This window comes from Acaromyces ingoldii (assembly GCF_003144295.1).
Source record: "Acaromyces ingoldii strain MCA 4198 unplaced genomic scaffold FA10scaffold_1, whole genome shotgun sequence".
NCBI lineage: Eukaryota > Fungi > Basidiomycota > Exobasidiomycetes > Exobasidiales > Cryptobasidiaceae > Acaromyces > Acaromyces ingoldii.
The window spans coordinates 1,358,512-1,372,882 of record NW_020290247.1 but is presented as its reverse complement, the minus strand read 5'-3'; the positions used below and the strand labels follow the sequence as shown (position 1 = coordinate 1,372,882).

At 56.3% G+C, this 14,371-nt stretch overlaps 6 protein-coding genes across 6 annotated transcripts; 1 reads left to right on the top strand and 5 right to left on the bottom strand.

The window, feature by feature from the left end:
- Positions 1–614: 614 nt before the first annotated feature.
- FA10DRAFT_14583 (hypothetical protein) lies at positions 615–5,316 on the top strand. The gene is made up of 3 exons (XM_025518065.1): positions 615–1,727; positions 1,811–4,010; positions 4,068–5,316. Exons 1-3 carry the CDS (start codon positions 1,049–1,051, stop codon positions 5,275–5,277), a joined length of 4,089 nt encoding a protein of 1,362 aa, XP_025380336.1. The 5' UTR covers positions 615–1,048; the 3' UTR covers positions 5,278–5,316.
- A 105-nt stretch (positions 5,317–5,421) lies between these two features.
- FA10DRAFT_298561 (hypothetical protein) lies at positions 5,422–6,487 on the bottom strand. The gene is made up of 3 exons (XM_025524613.1): positions 6,038–6,487; positions 5,762–5,964; positions 5,422–5,677 (listed from the first exon to the last, which is right to left on the bottom strand). The coding sequence occupies exons 1-3, from the start codon at positions 6,261–6,263 to the stop codon at positions 5,579–5,581; spliced, it is 528 nt and encodes a 175-aa protein (XP_025380335.1). The 5' UTR covers positions 6,264–6,487; the 3' UTR covers positions 5,422–5,578.
- Positions 6,488–6,635: 148 nt separating this feature from the next.
- FA10DRAFT_14603 (hypothetical protein) lies at positions 6,636–7,484 on the bottom strand. Its single transcript, XM_025518069.1, has 2 exons — positions 6,997–7,484; positions 6,636–6,927 (listed from the first exon to the last, which is right to left on the bottom strand). The coding sequence occupies exons 1-2, from the start codon at positions 7,336–7,338 to the stop codon at positions 6,817–6,819; spliced, it is 453 nt and encodes a 150-aa protein (XP_025380334.1). The 5' UTR covers positions 7,339–7,484; the 3' UTR covers positions 6,636–6,816.
- Positions 7,480–8,578, bottom strand: FA10DRAFT_263834 (SGNH hydrolase). The gene has a single exon (XM_025520395.1). The coding sequence runs from the start codon at positions 8,463–8,465 to the stop codon at positions 7,632–7,634; it is 834 nt and encodes a 277-aa protein (XP_025380333.1). The 5' UTR covers positions 8,466–8,578; the 3' UTR covers positions 7,480–7,631.
- Positions 8,579–8,788: 210 nt separating this feature from the next.
- FA10DRAFT_273788 (OPT peptide transporter Mtd1) lies at positions 8,789–11,412 on the bottom strand (the record flags this gene model as incomplete). The annotated part of the gene is made up of 5 exons (XM_025523183.1): positions 8,789–8,938; positions 9,006–9,256; positions 9,324–9,701; positions 9,765–11,188; positions 11,234–11,412. 5 exons carry the CDS (start codon positions 11,410–11,412, stop codon positions 8,789–8,791), a joined length of 2,382 nt encoding a protein of 793 aa, XP_025380332.1.
- Positions 11,413–11,869: 457 nt separating this feature from the next.
- FA10DRAFT_236480 (hypothetical protein) lies at positions 11,870–13,909 on the bottom strand. The gene is made up of 2 exons (XM_025519077.1): positions 12,407–13,909; positions 11,870–12,338 (listed from the first exon to the last, which is right to left on the bottom strand). The coding sequence occupies exons 1-2, from the start codon at positions 13,648–13,650 to the stop codon at positions 12,146–12,148; spliced, it is 1,437 nt and encodes a 478-aa protein (XP_025380331.1). The 5' UTR covers positions 13,651–13,909; the 3' UTR covers positions 11,870–12,145.
- Between the last annotated feature and the right edge of the window lie 462 nt (positions 13,910–14,371).

Below are 14,371 nucleotides of genomic sequence, written 5' to 3'. Positions count from 1 at the left end.
CGGAGCAGTAAAGACAGTTGACTTCTTAGACGCTGCAGCCACTGCCAAGCCCGAGAGTGCAGCGCACGACTCGCCCGCGGTCCTGGTCAAGAAGAGATTCGAGAGGAGATCTTCTGGCTTAAGCAGCAAGTCATCAAGCGACACTCTCTCGGCAGAATCAAGGAGCTTTACGCCGAGCATACGAGCTAAGAGCAGCTTTCTGAAGCGTCTCTGGACCCACGACTCTCCGCCACCCTCGACGAGTGTCCGATCTCACGAATACAGGAGAAAATTGCATACAGGCTCCCGTCCGCCGACGCCACCAGCCCCATCGCTGCCGCTGCCGCCGACGCCGCCGATCCCACCTCAATTCCGCCGGGAACAGAAGGCGCGACAGCGACATCGATACGGATCTCTGAGCGAGCAACGCCTTGCAGGTGTTGACAGACACCGGCGAGCGAGCAGTGGCGATTATCCGAGCACGAGCTGGAGGAGCCCGGAGAAGCAAGGCCAATTCCAGGTCAAGCAAGACCGACACTCGACTTCGATTGCTGCGCGCCGTGGTCAGCCTCGACCCATCATCAGCTCGAGCCTGTACAAGCAGTCGAGCTTTGCTAGCATCGGTGGATACGACGGAAGCGACAATATTTCGATTTCCAGGGCCCTGCCCGGCCAATTGTACGGTTCGCCTGAGCAGCAATCCTTTTCTGGTCAGCTGACGCCGGTCTCGATCAACGGGTCCATCTCCTCTTTCAAGCGAGCCCCTCGCATCCAGCGATCTCAGTCCTCGCTCCCCATCATTGAAAGCTCCCCTCCTACCGAACTCGCTAATCAGGCGCAGGCACCTCGATTGGAGTCACGCCGCCGAGACACCGGTAAGTGCGACACAGGAGTAGGTAGACTTCAAGCCCCGGGCAGCCAACACGCACACCGCAAGTCCGCCACCCGCAGATCCGGTGGCTCTTACACAAGCAAGGAAGACGAAGAGGACACTGTCCGAGGCGAAGGATACGCAGAAGAGGAAGAGGAGGAAGGCAGCAAGCGCAGCACTCCCAGCATCATAAGCAGCATGGCCGGGGGAGAAAAAGGCAGCAGTGGGGGATGGAGGAATCCCTTTAGTACGGGAAAGAAGAAGGCCGAAGAGGCCGCTTCTGGCGGAAAATTACGGCACGAGACAAGCGCAGATAGCCTCACAATCAGAGGCCGAAGCAGCAAGATTCGACCCGAAGATGAGCGGGAGTGGGCAGCACAGCAGATTGCGCAGCAGCAGCGAGCAGCAAACGATGCAAGACTGGCCAGCCTCATCCCTGCGTTGGAATCGTCTAGCACGTCCAAGGCGCGCATGTCGAAGCGAGAAGAGATTCTCGCCGATCGCAACAAGCTCAGCTCCTTTGGAGCCTATGCCAATGGTGCAGGCGCCGACCAGCACTACTCGCAGACTGCGGCCAAATTCAGGAATCTGGAAGACAAAGATGAAGGCGAAGAGGCGTCGTGCCCGGTCTGCCTCGAGCTTCTCTCATTTCGCCTGGCAGGCGAGAAGCCACATGTGGTGCCCACCTGCGGCCATTCTCTCCACCACGCATGCTTCACTGCCGTTTACGGTCCACCTGAAAACGTCTTGGCAGCTCAGGAAATGACGGCAAACGGCGGCGCAGGAAGCGGACGTCCGATGGGTCCACCGGGCATGTGTGGCATTTGCCGGAAACCCATCGTTCTGGGCGGCGAAAACGCAAGCGGCAAGCCAAACAGTGGGTCTTTTCTCATCTTGTTCTCTCTTCCTCTCACTTTGACACTCCTTTCTGACCTTACAATTTCATTTCTACCACGGCAGAGGCAGCGGGTATGATGGGCGTCGGCGAGACCCCTGACCGTCGAAGCCCAATCAAGGCCCGGCCTGAGCGCGACGATCCGCTCGAGGCGAAGAGAAGGGAGCGATCGCGAGATCGCCTGACGCCGAGCAGCCCCATGCCTTCGATGGGAACCTATCAGAATGAGCACTCTACGTCGCACGAGGACCCGTCATCTTCACCCTCGAGGCATCTCGTCACGCCACAGATTCGGATGCGACCAGAGTATGAAACGCTTTACCGCAAGGACCGGACGGGCGAGAATGGTAAACAGAATGCTGTTTGCGTCATCTCTATTGACGTGCCGCCCAGACGTCCGCAGCCATCAACAGAACAGGAGGAGCTGTCATGGTATTCTCGCTTCGGTGCCATCGCCTACGAGTCCTTGGAGCAAGATCCTGGGCCGGATCGCTCGCCGCAGCCTGAGTCAAAGGAGTATCGAGACGACGATGTTCAGCCAGAGACGCAAGAAGACCACCGACGAGGTCAATCGCCGGAAGACGTTGGCGAGAGGAAACAGGAACAATCTCGTCCTTCGGAACCAAGAAATGCTGGTGACGACGATGATGAGGAAGAGGCCTTCAGCTTCAGCGCCACGCCTGCTCGCCCACAAGACGCCTTTGCGTCCGTGGTGCGAGACCTATCAATGCGCATCCAAGACTGGAAAGGCCACACGGCCGACAAGTTCGGCCCGCTCCTCCTCTTCGACTACATCGGTGTCCGACAGGAGCCCGTGGTGCGCGACTTCTACGTTTACCTCTTCAAGGAGGCACTGCTCTGTGTCGTTGAGGATCGTAAAAACCAGAGAGGCATCGCACGTCTCATTGGCTCAGAGAAGGGGCCCTCGCACGGGCCGGGCGCCAATGAACATAGCGGTGGTGCGGGCTTTGGAAATGCCGGCTCGAATGAGAAAAAGACGGCCCTCAAGCTCAAAGGACGCATCTGGATCAGACATATCAAAGCCTGCCGGGATGCACTGAGCAACCCAGAGGGACAGTACGGTCTCAGCATCAAGCTTGACGACGAGAACTTGGACCACTTTGTTCTCTGCTTCAAGGACCCAGCGATGCGCGAGAAGTGGCGAGCCAAGTTTCTCGAGCTACTCGAAGATGTGCACAACAACGGCGCAAAGACGCCAGCGCCGAGCGCTATCACGGATGCGTCCAACGCCAGTAACGTGAAGCGAACCTGGACTGAGCTTGCTTCGCCGGCGATGGCGCAGAGCGGAGACGAGGTTGAGGATCCGATCAAGAGTGCGGGAACAACGACAATTGGACGGCGGGCCAGGCTTGGATCCAACCACAGCGGCAAGACAGGCTCTACCGACAAGATCAATACTTCGCCTACCGTTGTGGACTATTCGCCCCAGATAAATAATGCCAATGCCACAACTCCCGCGGCTCCGAACACCCCATCCACACACTCAAGTGCCACCGCCGCCACGGCAAATGGCGTGTCTGGTGCTGCTGTTTCTTCTGCTATGGGGCGACCCTTCCGAAAGGTTCTGTCTGAGCCCGCACCCCATCAGCAATGGGCCTCTTCCGGAGGTCTAGATCCTAAGCTGCCTCTGCCGGAGATGCTGCCGCACGCACCCCTCGATCTCGTCATCATGTTCTCCATTCCCACGGTCGCATCGAGCTCGTCCACGCCAAGCCTCTCTTCAACGACGCTCTCCTCGTCTGCAGCGCTCAAGCTTCGGCTGCTCAAATCGACGCTCGAATTTGTCATTGCCAATCTCGGACCTAGGGATCGGCTGGCCCTTGTCGCCTATCAAGTTGGGCCACAAGGCCCGGTCCGGCGCACAGGGATGCTGAACTCATCGAAAGAGCGCAGCCGAGAGAAGCTCGAAAATTTTGTGGCTACCATCGGCAAGACGTTCGACAGCGACGAAGAAGATCCTTTCAGGGAGGATCTTGAGAAGCTCGGAGGCAGCGGCGATCGCACCGATACGGTGACGGCCGTGAATGTCGGCCTCGACATTGTGCTGCAACGCAAGGGCAAGAACCCCGTCACTGGCATGATTCTGATTAATGATACGGCCGATCAGCCCAGACGTGGGCAAATGGACCTCATCATGGCTCGAGCAGAGGCCGCTAACGTGCCCGTCCACTGTTTCGGCTTTGGAAAGGGGCACGACCCATCGTCGCTGTGGCTCATCTCCAATCATACCAAGGGCACCTACACGTAAGTTCTATTCCTGTGCCCTCCCCAACCCTCGGCTCACCTATCCATTCTTTTCAGGTTCGTCGAGCAATGGTTCTGGCTGCGCGAGAGCATTGCTGGGTGCGTAGGATCGCTCATGTCGGTGGCGGCGACAGACGCCAGGATCCACATCTCGGTGCCTGGCGACAACCACTTTAAGGTGCGCAAGGTGTCTGGTACCTCGGCTTCCATCCTGGCCCAGTCCGGGAAAGACGTCGACGTGGAGCTGGGCGAGCTGCGCTTTGGCGAGTGCAAGGAGCTCTTTGTCGAGCTTGAGTTTGACTTCAATGGCTTGGCGCCCATGTCGAGTGTGCGCAGCAAGGCGGCGAGGAGCAGTCTTGCGTACAAATCTTTGTACGAGCAGGGAAGCGCCACCGACGACTTCTTCCAACGCTTGGGTCTTCAGGGGTTGAGCTTGACCGACGGGGGAGGTGCAGGAGACCAAGTAGGCAGCTACCGCAAGGGCGATCTCGCCGACGGTGGTCAACCGGAAAGCTTCATTGAGGAGGTCGCTGTCCTCGAGGTTGACTGTGGCTACCGCGACCCTGCGCTTGGCACAACGGTCAAGAAGCTGTCGCACCCAAGCGTCCTCACCGTGGAGGTCGATTCAGTATCTCAGGACCCCATCAACGATTCCTCAATCAACCCAACGGCCCTCGCCGATCCAGTCGTCACACGCCGGCGCCTCGAGATTCTGACTTCGGACATGATCACGCGCAGCCTCCTCCTCGTCTCCCGTAAACACTACTCGCAGGCCCTCACGATTCTCGCTGAGACGAGACGCATCGTCGACACCGTCCTTGAGGCGGTGCCCATCCCCGTTGCGCCTCAGTCATCCTCAGCGATGGCAAACTCGACGTCGGCAATGAGCCTACAATATCACAACGGATCCACTTCGCTTCGTCGCCGTGAGAGCCAGACCCCCAGTGTGTCGAGCCAGAAGCAAAACCAGTACCACCAGGCGACAAAAAGCACGGCAAAAAAGCAGCGCGAGGCGCTGCATCGCCGCACTGCCGAGTCGCTCTTTGCGATCCTCGAAGATCTCGATGTGCTCATCGACGGCCTCGAAGGGTCACGGTCCACATTTGAAAGGTCGCAGCGCAACTTTGGCGCACAGCAGGCCATGGCGCTGCGCGATCAGAAGGCCTGGACAAGCAGGACTGACACGGAATGGGCCTTTCACCGTCGCATCGACAACGGTCCAGCCTTTGCTGCCAGAGGCGATGCTTTTGCCGCTGGTCTGACTTAGACTCCGGCACACACCTTTGTTCCCTACTGCACCTATTGCCTCCCCCTCTCGAACCCTTGCATCTTGTCTTTTATCACTCAGCCCTCATATTTTCCTGCCCTTTCCCCCTTCGTCTTCCTCTCGTCGCCCCGTTGTCTACCTTCTATCTTTATTTGTAACGGGTCTCGCACTTCATGATCAGCTTTTGTCTTATCTCTCGCCCCATTCTGAAATCGGATCTCTAGGTCTATGCCAATCAGCCTTGTCGCACTAGAATTGAAAGGGTATTGCAGCGGCGGAAGTAGCAGCAACATAGCCTCAGCTAGAGTTTTGAGGCGGAGTTGTCGACCTTTGTGTGCGTGCCGCTGCTGGTCAATCGCAGTCGCTTTCCGCCCTTCTTGTCCTTTGTGTACATGTTGCACTAAGGGGATCTCAGAGTGTAAGTCCTCTTGAACCTGGAACCTTCCAGATCGTGGCCCGTGAGAGACAAGGGCCAACAACTCACCTGAATGACGGCAATGCTCTTTCCGATGCTGATGGTCGAGCACTCAATGTCGATGTACTGCCCCACGGGCGCCGGCTGCGTGTACAGGATCTGAATCGACTGCGAGACGCCGAGCATCGACCATGGGTCGCCGAGGATGCCCGTCGTATGGAGGTAGATGACCATGCTCGTCATGTTGTCCAGCACCGTTGCTTGACAGCCACCTTGTATTTCGTCGCCAAATTAGCTCCTGCTCTGGCATCTTTTTTTGAGAGAGAAAGAGCAGAAAAGACCCACCGTGCATGTTACCCAATTGGTTGCTCATCCGCTCTGTTACGAGCATCTCGACGACAATCTTGCCCTGTTTGCCATCCTCGGATCGAGAGACGTGCAGGAGCTCGACGCTGTCCTTGTCGAGCGCCCACTTGCTAAAACCGGGCGACTCATCTTCGCCGAGCGACGAGAGCATGTCGACGATTTGCTCGCGCGCCGACTCGACGGATTGGACCTTGACCTTGGACATGGTCTATGATTGAGGGGCAAATACCTGTGCGTGTGCGTGTGCGTGTGCGTGTGTGCGACTTGGTGTGCGTTGCGAGTGCGTGCCTGCGTGTGTGCAGCTGTGAGTGTCGTGTCGCCGTAGGTGTATCAGCGTCAATGCACTTCAGATATGGATGGGATGGAATCCGGGGTTGGATGGACAAAGTGAGGAGCAGCAGCGCTGAAATCGCATCGAGGAACGGGAGCAGCTCGGCACCCCGGGCGCGTCAAACAACCGGTGGCCACACACATACACACTTTTTTGGAATAAAGGCAACTTTAGCTCGCTCGCTGGTCTGGCGCGCCTGCAGGCAGGCCTCTCGATCTTTTTCGGAGCTCATGAAAAGTGGTGGAGCATCATTGCAAGTGCGTAAATACATCCTTGAGCACATCTCCAAGGGCACCTTCGACGGCCAATTGCGCCCGAGGTCCCGAAGCGAGCAAGGCAGGTGGGAGCGAGAGCGACAGTGAGAGCTGCGAAGCGCCGTGCCTTTTTGCTGAGGCGAGAAAGAGGCAAGAAAAAGAGAAAGAGAAGCTCAGCTCGGCATGAGGCAGGGCAAAGTAGGGCAGTGACTCTCACCGAGACGCGCGGCCATTGGCCTGGCCAAGTCGGCGTTGGTGCGGAAGAGCGAGGTCGCATTGGCAGTCTGAGAGTGGGGCTGAGCAGGTCAGCACTTGATATAAGAAATCTTCGCGTGTCGATGATCTCCGCTTACCTTGGCTCTCGCATCTGCCATGGCGATGGCCCACTCCGACGTCAACAAGCCGCTCGGAGCAACCTCCTCCGGCTCCTGATGCTGTGTCGGCTCTGCAATTACCTGCTCGACCAGTAACGACGATGATGACGCCAAAGACGCCGACGTGTCGCTCTGCTCTGCTTTGGCACCTGCTGCCATCCTCGACTGCGACTGCAGGTGGCCCTGCAGCTCCTCGGCGCCACCGCACCAGATCATCAGCGAGCGATCTCGGAGAACGACCGAGTGTGCGACGAGAAGCGTCGGACGCTGCTCAGAAGGGAGTGGAAGCGAGAGCGTGTGGTACCGAGTCGTGATCGTCATTGTTGTCCTCTAGCCTCTGGACAGAAGTCGAAAAAGATTGCAAGAAGCAAGAGAGACGCGCCGGCGTAAAACGCCCTGGCCTACTACGAAACTGGGCTGAGTTGGGCAGAGACCTCATTGCACAAATTTCAAGGAAGTTCAGGTGCATATGTTGCCTGAATGATGGCAGCGTAAGCGCCTCGACAGACAAGGACAATGAAATTGACAGTAATTTGCCAAAGGTGTGAGAGCTCCGGAAAAAGAGATAACAATATATTGTTCGTTGACTGGCAGGAGCGCCTAGAGAACCGTAACTACTTCTTGTGCTTGATGTGTTTGATAAGCTTGTCGGCAACTTTCTCATGGCCAATGAGCATCGGGTGGTACTTCGCATGGTCCGTGTCGTAGCCCCACAGCCAAGGCTCCTTTGAGCCCAGCGCATGGCCGGTGATGTTGGCCAGGTCGACGAGCGTGAGCCACGGCTGCCTCGTACGACTCGCCTCGACGTACGCGGCATTGACTCCATCGTACAGGGCCTTGTAATGATCGATCCGGCTCTGGCTCAGCGGCATGTAAGATGTCTGTGGCTTCGTGTCGTCTGACAGCAGCGGCAGATATTCGACCAGGAAGATCTGAGCCTCGGGAGACTTGGTCCGGACCTGGTCGGCCACTTCGCCAAGCTTCTTGGCGACCTGCTCCGTTGTTGCGGAAGCAGCCCGGCCCCTCAGAGAGGAGGAGGATGGAAACAAAGAATCTTGATCGGGTACTACGGCCTGACCCCACACAGAGTCTGCGTAGGCCCTCTTGTCGCCTGCCGACGAGGTGGCCGCCGCGGATTCTTCGAGGAGCCCTCCTATATAATTAAGGTCGTTGCCACCGCCAAGAATGAAGACCACATCCTGATTCGGGGGCAGATCTTGCAGCTGTGGATTGAAGGTCGTGTTTCCGACCGTCTGCTTCTGCGTCAGGACATTGTCGAGCGTCGCGCCCGAAACAGAGAGATCGGTGAGATTCCCATTAAAGTGTTTCGCGACGAGGTGTGCGAAGTTGTTTCCCGAGCGGCCTGCGGCGACTGGTCCGACAGAGGGCGGGATCGTAGGTCCGGCCGCATAGGAGCTACCGAGGTTTCCAATCTGGAGCACCGACATTGCTGCAATTCGTCTTAGAAGAAGCCGGAAGGAGGATAGACGAGGGGTGATTGATCCAAGAATTCTGTGGGGGTGGAGAAAGCGCACTTTTTTGTACGCGTCTTGACACGGAGCTTTCCGAGAGATGGATGGCATCATCAACATCTCAGGGCAATAAATTGCAAGGGGTTCCGATGCTATTCCGTCACCTTGTTTTGCGGCCTTCTCGAAAGCGTCCGCAAGGCAGAGAGCTTTGGGCTCTTCCGGAAAGGTAATTTGTCCACGAAGTACCCTGTTGAGATGGCTGCTTTCCCAGTACTTTACATCAATTGCTTCATGAAAGTTTAAAGGCAATGATCCACGTTGCCTGACGGGTTGCCAAACCACGTCGGGAACGGCTTTGCTTTTCCGCTAGCCCCAAACACGGCAAAGGATAGAATGAAGATGAGGGTCTGAGCTCCGCCGTCGAGGGCTGCTCCGACAAGGTAGTTGTACTAGAGAATAAAGCGCGAACCTTGCGTCAGAAGTGCCCGACTTCGCAACGGTGCAGCGATTGCTCACCTTGTTATACCAACGAGGCAATCGTCTCCTCAGCCAGACTTGCGAGATGAAACCGACAACGATCTGCGACGTCACCAGGCTTGTGTTGCCAGAGTACACCTGACCGGCGTAGCTGGCAATGAGGGGCGTTGTGATAGGAATGCTGCGCAGGCGAGGGAAAGCCTTGATACAAAGCCAGTGAACAATAGGAAGTCCAAGGCCGATGAGGATACCGAAGGGCACTATCGTATAGCGCCCTTTCAGCCCATAGACTGTGATGATAGGTTGTGAGCCTTCAAGGTTGGGCGTTCTACGCTTCGTCTTGAAAAGCGCACTCACCCTCCTTTGCGAGCGCCCAGGTGACGGCAGAGGTATTGAGACTGGCCATCTGCTGGCCGCTCCAGACTTCGCCGCCAGAAGGATCAAGCAGCTGCTCCCGCTGCGACGAGACGATCGTTGTCATGACCAGGTAATTGAAAGCGGCGCCTAGAAGCGAGGCGTAGATCTGCGTGGCGAACATGATACGGTGCGGCACCTTGGTGTATTGTCCGAGCTTTTGCCAATTGGCCAGATTGACAGAGAGGAGAATTACCTGGTGGGACCATGCAACAAAGTAGAGGTTGGCCAGAGGTCGTCCAGGTATCATGGCACCCGCAATCATCTTTGGCAACGATTTCGTGTCGATGCCGGTTCCAAAAAGACCATAGAGAATGCAGGCTGTGCCATTATATTTTTGCGAGTCAGAGAAGAAATGCTTTCGACGGAGCAGTGAACACTCACAGAAAGGTGCGAGGAACGCTCCAAGGATCAATGATACGATGTAGGCCCAAATCGGCAACGTCGTTTCGCCCTTGGCATTGACGATAATGCCGGCCACGAATGCGAGAAGAAAGAGGACGCCGTACCACCAAAGCGGCACTTCCTTGTACTTGCGCATGCCCTGGTAGTGTGGATCATTGATGCTGCCCTCTCGAGCTTGCCGGAGGACCCGGATCATGTCCTTGCTGTAGAAGATGATGACATGCGAGATAAGGGCTCCAATGGCTAATGTTGCGGTGAAGTATCCCCAAACGGTTGTCGCGGTAAGGTGAGGAAGACCCGCTTCTGCCAGCTTCGACTCGTCGATGATCGTGCTCCCACTTCCAAAAATCGAGGTAACCGAGTACTTTTTACCGTTGGCTTGGAATAGCGAGGTCGACATGAAAGGAAGTCCTTTGGCACCAAAGGCATCCCCATAGTACAGGGCGAGCATTACGACGTACCATATACCGTAGCCTATCCATGAGTTGGCCTGCAGCTTTAGAGGGAGAGAAAGGTAGATCGATTGAATGTACTGCCAGTCGAGGGTGAGATTGAAGAGTCCTACGCCCTCGTTGGACGAGCCGCCACCAAATATCGTCGTGAAGACCTCTCGCGTCGGAGTAGGCGCACCGATGGAGGCAAGGCAAAACACCGAGAGGCCGTTCAGCCACGGCATGATGTACGAAGGGAAAAGCTCCCAGATGAAGCTGCCACCAAACCACCACCCGAACTTGCGCATTCGTTTCTTGTTCTCTTGCACCTCAGCATCTTCTTCTCCGGTGCCGCCGCCGGGTTTTGCGTCACCCTTGTGCAAGTTCTGAAGCAAGACGACTTGAGGAAGTGTGGACCAGTAGACCATCTCGGCAGGATATACGATCCAGGTGCGCAGTAGGCCTGCCAAGACGAAGCCGCAAAGGCAAATGGAAAAGGTCGACAAGACCACTGTCGAGGTCGAGTAGGGAATTGAAGTTCCCGTCGAATAGTACAGCCTCTGGACTGCAAAATTTTCGACGCCAACAAGGCCGTTGTTACCGGAAGAGGCGATGAGCGAAGCGACAACGTGCTCCTTGAGGAGGAAAGGTTGGCCGAAGTTCAGAAATCGGAAAGTTCTCTGGAGCCAGGGCCACTTGACGCTCTCGGGCTTGGGAGTGAGACGATACCAAGCAATACCCGCAATGTAGACGAGCAGAAGCAAGAAAACAAAGGAGACTTGAACGGGCGTCTGCACCGGCTTGAAGATGTAGATGATGGTGATGGTGCTGGAGAAGGCGGTGAATATAGTACCAAGGACGATCGATCTAAACGTGAGCGCATCATCACCGTCGTCACGAGTTGAGACAATGAAGCGCGAAACGTCGTTGCCGTTCCTGATGACCGGCTCGCCGTTGACGAGCTCAACCTCGCTGGTGCCATTGAGCTCATCAAAAGATTTGTCGCGTGCCTTGAACCGCTGCTCCTCTGAGCCTGCGCCGCCCGCGCCAATTGTAGGGACGACGTAACGCTCAACCGATTCGTGGACCTTGTCAGCACCGTCCTTGTCGTTGCGGTTCTCTTTCTCGTTCATCGGAGTTTCGGCTTCGTCCACGGACGGATCGTGAGAGAGGATTTCGCCCACCTCGTCTGCCATTGTTGCAGTCACTCCTGAAGGGATACACAAAGCTACAATTGGTGGACACGAGGGGGAGAGAAGAGGTGCGAGTTAAGAAGGTCGAACGCCGACTTTCAAGATTTCACTCGAGGTAAAGGTGGCGTGCTCGCTCCGCCAATGAGTCCTTCGAGATGGGAGATGGGACCCTAGCCTGACGAGACTCTTTTTTTTTTCTGCTTGCTCAGGAACAAAGCACCCGCCTACCTCGGCCGTCACGCCGGAAGGCACTTTGATGCAGTTCACCTGATCGGTCCCACCTCCGTTGTGCGAACGCAAGAGTAAGCACGAGAAGCGACATCCGATGGCGTGCTCACTAGTGATAAGGCCGGCGAAGTGCACCCAAATCGAAGCAAGGTGTGCTAGCGTCTTTTTTTTCGGAAGAAGCTTAAAATACTCAGACCGGACCGACGGCACAAGCTCCGTACCGCAGAGATAAGTGTAGAGAAGGCAAGGGGGGTCCGTGCTTCCAAATGCAATATGGTCTTTCTGCGTGGATGAACGAGGGTACAAATGTTGATGAGATAGTAACAATGCTGGTCTAGACTGATGTTAAGGTATGAAAGCAACGTCGTAAGGGAGAGCCAACCTGTGGCCTACTTTGGCGCAGACTTTTCAAAAGTCCACACACGAGGTTCTTGAGAAGCAACGACCTTCGCAGAAGGTCCCTAGAGACGAGGCGAGAGAAGGTGCAAAATAAAGGAGGGCAAACAGACTATGACGAAAAGTCCCTAGCGCGCTTGCCGTGCGAGTTCTTGGAGCAAGCATCGTCAAGGCAGTAGACGTCGATGCCATTGATGAGAAATTCGGCGTCTTTGTAGTTGTTGCCGATCTGAAGCGCGTTCCAGAGGCTGTTGCCGCAGTGATCGCCATCCATGGGGACGTTTCCGGCCCAATCGCCACCAATACTTGAGAGTACGATCATCTCAGTCAGCTAATAGGTCATGGCCGCGCGGGACTGGACCGAGCTACTCACGTAATGTCCATGATGATATTTTGCTTGGAAATAACCTGGTTCAGCGCCGTTGCCTGGAAGTTTGCCATGGGGGTGCCCCACGAGTCGGGGTTGAGCTTCGAGGGAGCGTTGCCCGGCTCGCTGAGCTCCTTTGGGATCTTTCCGCTCTTCCGTCCGAAGAACCAAATACGAACGCCATGGCCGCTTCCGAATTCCATTGCCCATACGCCTCCGCCAGCGGCGTTGAATTTGGTGCCCCAAGACGGACCGTTCTTGTTCGAGTCGAAGAAAGCACAGCCCGTGTGCTCGCCATATTGGTTGCAGTTCTTGGCCAACGGAGTGCCGAGCGATTTCCCGCCTTCCAGAGGCGAGTTCTGCCCGATGTGAACCGTCATTTGGTTACGTCCGTTGCTCGCTTCGTACCCGACACCCTCGACGACGTCGATTTCGCCACCTCGCGGCCAGTTGGCGCCCTGGGTCGTCCAGAGTGCGGGCCAGACGCCGCAGCCGACCGGCATCTTCTTGACATCGAAGATGATGAGGCCGGAATCATAGGCTCGCTTGCTCTCGAATCGCACCGAAGGTCGGTTCTGCCCGTTCAAGTTCTTGCTCGAAGCGCGCATGTAGGCCGCACCGTCCTTCATGCCAACGAGATCGCTTCCCTGCGCGGTCGAATGGTCCACGAAGCGCACCTTTCCGTTGGTGGGGTCGGCCTTGTTCCAGAAATTCCAAGAGCCGTCCCAGAATTTGTCGCCACGGTTGGACTTGACAAGCTTGTAAGGTCCGCTTCCGCCGCCAGTCGTCGACGCGGAGGTGCCATTCTTTGACGAGGAGGAAGAAGACGAGCTGCTGTCGTCCTCGGAGGAAGAAGAGGAAGAGGAAGAGGAGTCCTTGGATGAATCACTCTTGGAACTGCCAGAGGAGCCGCTCTTGCTCTTTCCATCCTTGCCCTTCGTCTTGCTTTTCTTGACCGCGTGCGCTCTCGTGCCTCCCGAGGATGAGGTTGAAGAAGAGGAAGAGGACGACGCTGCGACAACGTCGCTCTTGACGGCATTGCTGGCCTTCTTGCTCTTGCAGTGGGAAGACCGTCGGCGATGGGCGTGCGCAGTTGTGTCGAGGATGTCGCGGTGAAAAGCGGCAGATGCATCGAGGGGCCCTTGGTGGGCGACGTCGATGACGGTGGCGGCCGTGTACGAGGTCGGACCTGCGACCAGCGCAAGGGCGACAAAGAGGGTAAAGAGGGGCGTGCAGTGGAATAGGAACATGGTCAGAGACTGCTTGGGGGAGACGTTGCTGATAGTGCTATGATATAGTGGGGGTGAGAATGAGCGATAATGGGCGAATACAGTCGATAAGGTGATGGCAATGGGTGTCAGTCGTCGATTGGTCCAGCCAGAGAACCGTCGCCGTCGTTGTCGTCAAGACTTAGAGGGACGAGTGTGGTCTGTGAAGAGACAGAAGCAAGCAAGACGGTGGGAGTGAAGGGAACGACACAAGGAGCTGGTTGCGCTCTGCCCCTATAACGACTGCTTTGCCAAGAGAAGAGGACCTCCTCACCAAGACCCTACTAAGCGAGCCATGGTACGAGCTACTACACTACTAGTTTAATTAGTACGGTAGTCGTAGCTACACTTCGGAGCTGCGTTTGTGCAGGCGGGAACCCTCTAAAGGCGCTAACAGTGATTCCCTTGCGTCTATTTTGGGATCGCCAGCCCCTTCATTTCTCGCCTTCGAATACAAGGGGAATCCTTAGCGCCATTCCGTTGTTTTCCCGCGCTCCTTTTTCAAAACAAACGCAAAACCAAGACTTGGCACCTCCGACGACTAGAAAGAGTCGAGGTGGTGCTAGCAAAGGCCAAGCGAGCAAAGCTATTGCCAAGGCCAGCATGAAATGAGAGCGGCCGCTTCTCGCAAGATCTGGAGTGTGACAATCCTTCCGCTTCTGCAGTGCGCTACGTCCACCGAAGGAGGATGGACGAAGAGAAG

Excerpts from the sequence above, each read along its gene's own strand:
- FA10DRAFT_236480 (XM_025519077.1), bottom strand. The coding sequence starts at position 13,650 with ATGTTCCTATTCCACTGCACGCCCCTCTTTACCCTCTTTGTCGCCCTT. Across the intron at positions 12,339-12,406 it reads AATATCATCATGGACATTAC|TATTGGTGGCGATTGGGCCG; the intron begins GTGAGTAGCTCG and ends CGTACTCTCAAG.
- FA10DRAFT_14603 (XM_025518069.1), bottom strand. The coding sequence starts at position 7,338 with ATGACGATCACGACTCGGTACCACACGCTCTCGCTTCCACTCCCTTCT. Across the intron at positions 6,928-6,996 it reads TGGCAGATGCGAGAGCCAAG|ACTGCCAATGCGACCTCGCT; the intron begins GTAAGCGGAGAT and ends CCCCACTCTCAG.
- FA10DRAFT_14583 (XM_025518065.1), top strand. The coding sequence starts at position 1,049 with ATGGCCGGGGGAGAAAAAGGCAGCAGTGGGGGATGGAGGAATCCCTTT. Across the intron at positions 1,728-1,810 it reads CGCAAGCGGCAAGCCAAACA|AGGCAGCGGGTATGATGGGC; the intron begins GTGGGTCTTTTC and ends CTACCACGGCAG. Across the intron at positions 4,011-4,067 it reads CATACCAAGGGCACCTACAC|GTTCGTCGAGCAATGGTTCT; the intron begins GTAAGTTCTATT and ends CATTCTTTTCAG.
- FA10DRAFT_298561 (XM_025524613.1), bottom strand. The coding sequence starts at position 6,263 with ATGTCCAAGGTCAAGGTCCAATCCGTCGAGTCGGCGCGCGAGCAAATC. Across the intron at positions 5,965-6,037 it reads CCAATTGGGTAACATGCACG|GTGGCTGTCAAGCAACGGTG; the intron begins GTGGGTCTTTTC and ends ACGAAATACAAG. Across the intron at positions 5,678-5,761 it reads AGAGCATTGCCGTCATTCAG|TGCAACATGTACACAAAGGA; the intron begins GTGAGTTGTTGG and ends AGATCCCCTTAG.
- FA10DRAFT_263834 (XM_025520395.1), bottom strand. The coding sequence starts at position 8,465 with ATGTCGGTGCTCCAGATTGGAAACCTCGGTAGCTCCTATGCGGCCGGA.